The sequence below is a fragment of the Poecilia latipinna genome, unplaced genomic scaffold (genome assembly GCF_001443285.1).
Source record: "Poecilia latipinna isolate Pla-1442-1.1 unplaced genomic scaffold, P_latipinna-1.0 Scaffold2060, whole genome shotgun sequence".
NCBI lineage: Eukaryota > Metazoa > Chordata > Actinopteri > Cyprinodontiformes > Poeciliidae > Poecilia > Poecilia latipinna.
Window position 1 is genome coordinate 64,851 of NW_015114676.1, and position 9,894 is coordinate 74,744.

The 9,894-nt window shown below is 38.5% G+C and overlaps 1 protein-coding gene and 1 long non-coding RNA gene across 3 annotated transcripts in view; one reads left to right on the forward strand and one right to left on the reverse strand.

Annotated features, from left to right (window-relative positions):
* Positions 1-2,578: 2,578 nt before the first annotated feature.
* tmco4 (transmembrane and coiled-coil domains 4) overlaps positions 2,579-9,894 on the forward strand; it is a 22,845-nt gene continuing 15,529 nt past the window's right edge. The window contains exons 1-11 of one of the 2 annotated variants that reach the window (XM_015016763.1): positions 2,579-2,835; positions 3,755-3,922; positions 4,679-4,814; positions 4,885-5,059; positions 7,038-7,065; positions 7,159-7,288; positions 7,470-7,567; positions 7,669-7,812; positions 7,900-8,019; positions 9,080-9,244; positions 9,338-9,474. In XM_015016763.1, the coding sequence (XP_014872249.1) occupies positions 3,886-3,922; positions 4,679-4,814; positions 4,885-5,059; positions 7,038-7,065; positions 7,159-7,288; positions 7,470-7,567; positions 7,669-7,812; positions 7,900-8,019; positions 9,080-9,244; positions 9,338-9,474 (1,170 nt within the window). In that variant the 5' untranslated portion in view covers positions 2,579-2,835; positions 3,755-3,885. Of the gene's footprint in view, positions 2,836-3,710; positions 3,923-4,678; positions 4,815-4,884; positions 5,060-7,037; positions 7,066-7,158; positions 7,289-7,469; positions 7,568-7,668; positions 7,813-7,899; positions 8,020-9,079; positions 9,245-9,337; positions 9,475-9,894 lie in introns of those variants that run through there. The other variant, XM_015016764.1, reaches the window with a different exon arrangement.
* The window catches only part of LOC106936005 (uncharacterized), a 5,522-nt gene continuing 5,351 nt past the window's right edge, over positions 9,724-9,894 (reverse strand). The window contains exon 3 of the long non-coding RNA XR_001422033.1: positions 9,724-9,843. This is a non-coding gene — a long non-coding RNA (uncharacterized LOC106936005). The remainder of the gene's footprint in view (positions 9,844-9,894) is intronic.

Genomic DNA, 9,894 nt, shown 5'->3' on the forward strand with positions numbered 1-9,894 from the left:
GGATGTCATAGTAAAGGGGGCTAAACACAATTCCACTACATACTGAATGAATTGCTAAAACTCCAGATAACATGAATTATTACATGCTTTCTTTGACAACCAAATTGCAAAGTCTGGAGCAATCAAAATGACATATTGTGTTATTTTTTGTAATAATAGATTTTAGTGCATCACTGTTTGGGTGACTTCTTTCATACAACCATATGTGTTCATGATTACATACAGAGTTGTCTTTCTGCTTCTCCATTTAAAGATTCAGGCTCTAAGATAAGGTACAACCAGTAGATTCTGACAGTTTTTAAGTTCATATTTTACAACCACCATCGTAGAAAATGCGACAGCAGGGGAGGAACTGTTTTCTGCCTCACTCCCAGACTACTCTGTGTAAAGTTCAACACATGATTTTGCCGAAGTTCTTGGTAAATACCAATTTTACCTCCATACTTTTGCATTTACAGATATTTCAGAAATCTCAGAAAGTCCAGAATATAAATGCTAGAAGCGAAATGTGAAATCGTTATTCCTTGCATATCTTAAGGATGTTCATGGAATGAAACATCTCAGAAGTCTGTTAGTGACAGACTTAGAAAAGGTAAATAATTCATAGTTTTACTGTAGATACTGCATTCTTTTCAAATCACAAAACTCAAAATGACTTGCTCCAGTAAGGTGACAGGAGCAAGACGCTGTGCAAATATGCACAACCTGGATTTTATGAACAGTGCAGCAAGAATTCACTTCATATCAACCTTTCCATCTCTGTTTTTTCAGCAGCAAGGATTTGTTTCTGTTTCCACTGTGGGTGTCCTCTTTTCCTGACTACATGAGGTGAAAAGGCTAAATCTGTCAAAGCAGAACCGAAGAACTAATTCTTCAGAATATATACTCTCCTGACTGTATGTGTACAATAAATATTTGTTCATTTTCCGTTTATTACAGCTTAAATGCAACAAATAAAGTCAGATACAGAAAGGAAATGTTTTTTATTATTATTATTATTACTATGCTGTTGTTTTGCCACTTATAAGGATTTGCTTGAATCCGGCCAGCAGATCACATAAACAGGATGGAGACGGGCATGGCTCCTAAGAGAAAAATCCAGGATATTATTTTGACAAAACAGCAGCATTGTAAAAATCCTTCTTCCCCATGGGGGTCCTGGCTGGAAGTTTAACCCACTCTCACACGTTTCCAGTGTTTGTCTTTGTCTCTGAGTCACTGTTCAGAATTCAGACTAGAAAAGATGAAGCACATCAAACATACTGAGCTGAAGGGGAGAGGAGCAGATCCCATAACGCCTGAAGAGGTAACATCCAAGAGAGCAGAATTCTTAAGTCACAGCACATTAAGGCGATTATCTTATTCTATTGATTATTTTGACTATTAATCAATTAATCAGATAAATTCTACAGATTTTTTTATTTAATCACTCAAGTCTTTTTATAAATATTAGGAATAAAATATGCAAATAATCAAATTATTTAATTCCATTTTTAAATCAGAAAATAAACATCTTATTGCTAAATGTGCAGTAACAGAGCATTCATTTAGTGAACTGAACCTGGTGAAACTAAAACTATTCTGCTTGAAGAGTTTGGCTAAAACATACAGACAAAAGGTGCTTTTGTCTTAAATGCAAATTTAATATATATGTTCTACAGTTTTGTATTAATTATTGCTCTGAATATGTTGTTGTTTTTTTCATCAGATTGCTTTTTTAGAGTCTGTATACTCCAGAAAAACAATTACATAGCAAAAACAGAATGGATATACTTTCTATATTTTCTTCTTGACCGAGAAATTAAGCAGGAAAAAGCTCATCATTTCTAACGTAATGACAAGAAAAATAGACCCAAATCTTACTAAATATTACCCATTTTACTTTACTGTTCAGTAAAGTATCAGTACTTTATTCCATAAAAACACTGAAAACAAAACAAACAAACTGCATTTGTTCTTAAGGTCAATCATTTCATTACAATTTTGAGCAAATTATTAAAAGTAATTGTGTAAGGTCCAAAGATCTACTAGCTCCTGCAGAACCCGGGTCCATTACAGAAAATTACAATAAAACACATTGGCAAAATGTGAACACGATAAGTGGCTATAAATACATAAATCATGTATTGTGCAAAATATATATTATTATGACAATATGTGTGCTCTACATAATCATGAATGAATGGGCTTAATATAAACATCCTATTTCTTCTTTGACATCCATAAACCTTTTGAATCCTTGTATTATTAAACGTGCAAAAATAAACAGTGCCGCATAAATATATATTCCAGTGACACCAATGTGCTTAACTGAAGCAGATTTCTTCACAGTTTGGCAGGAAACCTGTCTGATATATATCACCATCAAAGTGTCTCATGGAAATGGAAAGCCTTTTCAGACACACAACAAACCTGAGCAAGAAACGTTTAAATATATCTGGGGAATACATTTTCACCATTATAAGTTTAGTAAAAGTAGCGAGAAAATGAACAAACATAATGACCGAGGAAAGAGTGTTTTGAAAGAAAAATAGAAGCTACACTTACACCTACTGGCCACAGATGGATAACACTGATGGATCAGCTGCCTTTCATTGGTTTCTCTTCAAATTGTGGTCGGTGTTAGTCACTGCAGTGCTGCCGGCTGCTTTACTTTGGGAATCAATGGCAAATAACTAATATTTATTCACCAATGAAACAATATTATTATAACAGACATATGTTTAATTATGTTTTAGGGCTATTATCGTGAGAAAACCTCTACCCTTGTTCGAGAGTACGTGGAAGTTACGTCACTTTTAACTTGACGAGATTGCGGTGCATTTGAGGATGCTGGTAAATATTTCATTTGCTAACCGTGAAAGATCGTTTCACCTATTAACATTGTTGAGAAAATAAATTTAAAATAAGCTAGTTTTAAAATTTAACATGTCTTGATTCAAATGGCCTAATTGTGGTTTTAAAATCAGTAACATATTCTGACTTTTTGACCTTTATGTTGCCTGTAGTTACAGCAGATGGTTTGCTAGGATCGTTTGAACTGCCTTTTGTCTGTGTGGGAAAACGATCAGGAGAAGTTCCAGCTTTTCACACTCATCTGTGAAAGGCCGTAAACACGGCAGGAGTTTCTGGCTTGAGAGAGGGTCAGAGATAGCTCCTGGTTGGAGGAGCAAAGATACACCTTATTTGAATAAATTAAAGAAAAGAAGATAAAACTTTCTACACAGAAGTAACAAATCAGATTTGCTCTTGCAACTCTCCAAAGACGTCTTTGCACGTCTTTGCTTTTCTTTCTTTCCTTCTTTTCCAAGTATGTCAGGTAAATGAATGTATGTCTCCGTTGTTCTGCAGTTTCTGGTGTAAGTTTATGCATTGTCTTATATTGGATTAAACTCTGTAATTCTGTGACGTCAACACGCATTGCTGTTGTTTTCCTTGTGGCTACACGCGGCCCGCCGAGAGGACCTGGGATCCAGAGGAAGAGAGAGAGCCAGACTTTTTCCAAAGTTAACTATTTTAGATATTTCTTCCTTAACAACATCTAGTATTGTCAACGCTCGTGGTTGTATTGTATCGGTTATATTTGAACTTAACTGTGTAAAAAATATATTCCCTAAATAATATATTAAACTAGCAATAATTCGTTGATAATTTTAGTTTTCCTTTCAGCATTTTCATGATTGAGCTCAGAATAGCACCGCTAACTACATAATTAAAATGAAAACATGTACTAAAATCAGTTGTTTTCCTTCAGTAATACAGGAATGAAGCTACAGTACAGTACAGTAGTCTGGGTGAGTGTTGTGAAAGCTGTAATGTCCGAGCTTGGAGTGGAAACGTGAATGCAACAAAAGTTCGGTCTTCAGAGTTGTGACAGCTGCCATCATGGAGGAAAAACAAAGCGACGCCGACTTCTCACCAGGTACAGCTGAATGCCCTTACTGTTTTCATTAACATAGTGTTAAAATAAGAAAGTAAACTGGTCACGTCGTTTGTATTTCACCAAGTACCGTTAGCTTGTTTACTTACTAAGGGACGACAGGATAAGACAGCTGTCTCAGCTAATGCTGTTTTACTTTCGCTGAAATTCATAAGAAAATAGATAACGTTGACATAAGAAAATAGATAACGTTGAAAAGATGAAGATAAACTGAATATGTGTGTCGCTTTTTAGCACCTGGAGTCTGTTGAATTCAGGTCAGCTCATCAGAGAGCGGATGAAGTACAAAGTTAGACTGTAATCTAGTTCTTGCTTTATGAGGACAAAACAATATGAAATAGGATGCATTCATAAGTCAGGCAGCTCAGTTCAATCTAATTTTTAGTACCAACGCTGAGAAGCTAGCCACCAAACTATAAATATTTTTCTATGCAAATAGATAAACCATAAAGCAGTGCTTTAGCGTAAAAGGAGAATTATAGTTTTTTTTTTTCTTTATCGATGGATGGATGGATACCCGCTTTACTCTGACACCCCTGAAGAAATTCAGCAAAGTGACTTGGAAAATGGTTTGCAATGTATCCTCAGTATAGATACAGCTACTCTTACATCATCACCTTTCATCCATGTAGGTGCATCCACTACATGCTCTATAGTGGATAGAGCATGTAGGGTTATGTGTGTGTTTTCTCTCATGTGTGTTGTTTCAGTTTTTCATGAGCCCATTTCTCTTCTCAGACCCCGGAGGAGCAGCAGCAGCAGATCATGAGCCGGGGAAAATAACCAGCCGCCAGCTGACCGAACAGAGCCGCTTTGCTTTTGCTGCTTTGTGCGCCGTTTCCTTGGGCCAGCTGTTTTCTGGGTCTGAAAACAGGTGGGGAGGAGATGCTATCTGAGCATGACAGTACTGTTTACTGTAATGAGAGTTTCTTCTTTATCTGTAGTGCGTTTAGGGAGCAGTACCTGCAGGACTTGGTCCAGTGTCTGGGTCTGGACCAGTCAGTGATGCCAGTCATGAGGGCTTTCCTGTCAGGCCTGGGCTCTGAGGGCACAGATACCTTCCTCTCCATCCTACAGGCTGATCCGCTGGTGGCTGCTGGAGCCACTCCCATCATACAGGTGCTTGACTTTCAAATAAGCAAGAATCCTTTACTATATGAACATAATCTCACAGTGGAAAAGCATTTCTGCAATATTTTCTGTGATATTTAGAGATTTCCTTACAGTTCTGCTCACTGTACGTGTTGGCAGCAGAAACTCGGCTGTTCGTTCAGCTTTGTTTGTCACAGTTCCAGTTATTTTAATGTTTTTTTTAATTAACACTCTTCCTTGGCAGAGTTTGGTAACAGATGCCTTGATTTTAAAAAATACAACACAAAATGTACAATAACTGCTCATTGCTTTTATTCAAAAACAGAAAGAAACAGTTATCCCTTCTGCTGCTATAATAATACGACCCACAAACAATTAATTTATGTAAAAAAAAAAAGCAAGGTTTCTGAAAATTAGCACAAACACAGCAGCTGATTATTATATATGTAATAAAAATATTGTGTTAATGAGAATTGGAGATGGATACCAGGGCTCCAACTAACTATTCTTTTAGTTATTTGATGATTAAGTATGTAAAAAATGAGCACATTCTGTAGACTTTTTATTTAAGATTTTTTATACAGCATTAGAAATACATAAAAAATTCAAATAGACAAATAATTCCGTTACGTTTTAAAGTAAGAAAATAAGGATGTATTGCCTAAAATGCATTAACAGTTTCCCTTTAGCAGATAGTTGATCATTTGTGGCAAATGGATGGATCTACAGCTAAAACAATTCTGCTAACATCATCATGTGAAACTCAATCCTTTCTGCTTCACTCAGCATCAGTACAGTGCAGGGCTGGTCAGATACCAAAGTCTGCTAAATAAGAGATTTTATTTTACAGAACTTGAACCAACTGAAGCTAAAACTTCATCTTGAGATGTTTCGGGAAGAGCACATTATAGTTCTTTCTCTTAAATAGAAAACAAATGTTTTTGTGCAGTTTTAGCTTAATCAGTGATTCTTTTGATTCTAAATAATCCAATTAACAATTAATCAATTAATAAATTAGTCAACAATAATTTCAATAATCGATTAATCTGATGAATCGTTACAGACCTAATAGATTCTATTTTAAAAAATATCTTTCAAACTGATGAAGGTCTCCAGAGTGTTTTTGTTCTGTTAATAGGCCTGTCATGATAACAAATTTAGCTGGATGTTAAACTGTCCCAGAAATTACTGCAATAGGGGGGTGCTGTAGAGGTGCAGGGGTTAAGTCCTTGACGTGGCCGTCACAGGTTTGATTCCTGGCCTGGTGACCTTTGCTGCATGTCTTCCCGCTTCTCTCATTGCCCACTTTCCTGTCTTAGCACTTTCAAATCAAGGCCACTAGAACCAAAATGATAACATTGTTGTTTTGAGACCATTTTCAATTACCGTATTTTCCGCTCTATAAGGCGCACCTAAAAACCTTCAATTTCCTCAAAAGCCGACAGTACGTCTTATAATCCGGTGCGCCTTATATATGGACCAATATTGAGCCACAACAGGTCTAGCAACTACGGTAAGCAGCCGCCGACTTCATTTTCGCCCGTATATTCATTGAAGGTGCGCCTTATAATCCGGTGCACCTCATAGTGCGGAAAATATGGTAATGAAATGGTTCTAGCATAACAATCCAAGTATGCCCTTTCAAAAATCAATGAACTTTAATTTGTAAGGAACGTTTAACAGTGGAACTGGAAGACATTTTAAATATCTAAAATAAACAACAGAAACAACAAATAAAATGGAACCTGAAGTCTCTATAAATGAAGCTGAACTTCAGGAACAGATGTAGTTGAGACCAAAACAGCAGGTTGAAACTTTTGCCATCCAGTCTTTGGTAGAAAGAGAGAAAAGAGGAAAACAATAAATCATGCAAATGGAAATTATGGAGTTTGTTTTATTTTGTCATGCAATCAATTGACTTATTGCTTATTGCAAGCAGAAAACAAAGATGGTGGTTACATTTATTCCTCCACCTGTTCTAACCAGCTCTGTCCTTTCTCTCCAGGATCTGGTGTCTTTGTCTGTCAAAGATGGTAAGGATCATATAAAACATCATGTTGACAGGTTTTTATTTATTTACTTATTTTTTAAATGTCTTTAAACGGATGACTTGTTGTGCCTGTCAGGTCAATATGATGCCAGAGCGAGAGTCCTGATCCGGCATGTGAGCTGTTTGCTGCGAGTGTCTCCTCAGCAGCTGGAGGAGTTTGAGGAGACGCTGGGAGAGAGGCTGAGAGAGGCAGGAGAGGAGAGCGAGTAAGCTGCATAGAAACATTTCACTCAAAGCTGTTTTCATTTGCAAAACACATATAGTGTTTATTAATTCTGATGGCAGTAAGACAACACTGTGGTGTAAGCAGGGAGACGTTATTTGGAGACTACAGGAGCCACCTGGTTTCCTTTAACTCACGCCGCTCGTCTGTCTGATTCCAACCAGAGAGGAGTCGTCCCGCCGCCGGAGGAGAGAACGAGGACGAAAGCTGAGACGCTACCTCCTGATTGGCTTGGCCACCGTGGGGGGAGGGACCGTGATCGGTGATTACTCCTGTTCTTCAGAGGAACAACCAGGCTTTTAGAAAAATAAAGCTGATGTGAAGACTATCCTGTGTTTTGTGTTGTGTAACTTTTTCTTCCAGGTGTGACAGGTGGACTGGCAGCTCCGCTGGTAGCAGCCGGGGCCGGTGCCGTGCTGGGGGCCGGAGGGGCCGCGGCTCTGGGCTCAGCTGCTGGTATTGCTATAATGGCCTCTCTGTTTGGAGCTGCTGGAGCTGGACTGACTGGTAACTGACTGGGCTTGCCTCACTTTTTCCATCTTCAGTATGATTTCTATTAGTTTTTATCCTGATTTCCATGTGTCCTCTCTGCAGGATATAAAATGAATAAGTGTGTTGGGGCCATAGAAGAGTTTGAATTTCAACCAATGAGCTCTGGGAAGCATCTGCACCTGACCATTGCTGTGACCGGTTGGCTCTGCAGTGGGAAATACAGTGAGTGAGCCTCCAGTCAACTTTGATTTCCTGTCAGGCTGCACTTCACATCTTTACAGAGCCAGTCTGCAGTACTCTAGATGCTTATTAAACCCCCTCATATGTTTATGTTTTTATTTTAAGGAAGCCAGACTTTCTTCAGATGTTTTAAAGAAAACAGTTTGTTTGGAGTTCTTTATTTGGACCTTTGTGATTCATTTTGAGGTCCAGTTCCTGGCTGTGAGCTATTGAACAGCTTGATGAAAGTGAGATTTTTTTTTAAAGACTATACCGTAGTATACCGCTTGAGGAGTTTTTTGGTGGAACATATTTACAGACAGGTTTTTTCTTATCTTAAATGTAAAATGTATATATTTTTGTAAGGTTTTGGCTTAATTTCTGCTGATCAAGTTGTTCTTTCAGCAACTGGCCTTTTTTGAGGCTGTATGCTCCAGCTAATGATTAATTACTAAATAATTAATCATTATTTAATTATAATGTTTCACCAGGGGTGAAACGATTAATCTGATTAATCGTTTCACCCCTGGTATGTGCTCAGTACAAAATATAATAAAAACTTGGTCCATCCACTTAAAAGTATTCAATCTTGTTGATTAACCTCACCAGATATCATCTTGTATTACATTGTAAGTTCAGTAACATTGATTCATCTGTCATATTTAAACTTTAATACAGTTAGAGACACAACAAATAATTACAGGAAGTGAACAAAAACACATGGACTTTGATTTTTTATTGATTCATTTTTTATATTAAACTTAAAAGCTCATTGTTGTCTATTACATTGTTCTAGAAAGTTCCAAGAGGAAATTAGCATAAATAATAGAGGCACTTAATGCACAAAATGTTTATTAACTGCATCAACAGCTATTTTTGTATGTGTAACTAAGCAGAAAACATGGAATAAATTCCTCTCTTACATGAAAGCGAACAGCTCTTCCACTAAAACGCACTCAGTCACAAGCTCATTGTCCCTTCTCACACAATGGCTGCAAAAACACTCAGCATTGAAGAGCCACTCAGACGTCCCCTAAAAACAACCTGCGCCTGCTGCGTTCAGGTTCGTTCCAGGCCCCGTGGTCCAGCCTGGGGGAATGTGGCGAGAAGTTCTGCCTGGTGTGGGAGTCGCGCTTCCTCCGGGACCTGGGCTCTGCCATGACCTCTCTGCTGGACGGGCTGGTCAGCATGGTGGCTCAGGAAGCCCTGAAGTACACCGTGCTCTCAGGTACCGCCAGATCTCCAGTTAGTTCAGGAGAAAACCTGCTCCTGATTTGGTCCTGAATCCATTTGAATATATTTGTGACTGTCTCTTCGTCAGGCATCGTGACGGCTCTGACGTGGCCCGCGTCTTTGCTAGCAGCAGCCAGCGTCATCGACAACCCCTGGTGTGTTTGTCTGAACCGTTCAGCTGAGGTGGGAAAACACCTGGCTCAGGTGCTGAGGAGCAGGCAGCAGGTAGGCCCACCTGTCATCCTCTCAGGGCTCAGTCTAAGCAGCTGTACAGCTGTCAGGGGCGTGGTAAAGGGTGAAAAGTGATGACAATTGTAGGGGCCCTGACCAGCAGGGGGCCTTCCATAATTTAATTATTTGTATTTTGTTCATAGAAATAAAATTTAAAAAGTCGGGGTCCTGTCAAATACAAAATTAATCATATTGTATTTTCAAATATTGTTTTTAGCAGTAAAAATGTAATGTTCCCCCTCCCAGACTAAAAAAACACACATCCGTTTTTGCCCTGAACCGCCGCCCCTGGATCTGCATGAAATGGTTTGTTCTTGCTTGGAGCGCTTCACGGTGACGCTGTTCAGCTGCAGTCAGTAGAAGCTGCATCTGAATACAGCTGCCATGAACGATTGTGGCAGTTACTATGCTGCT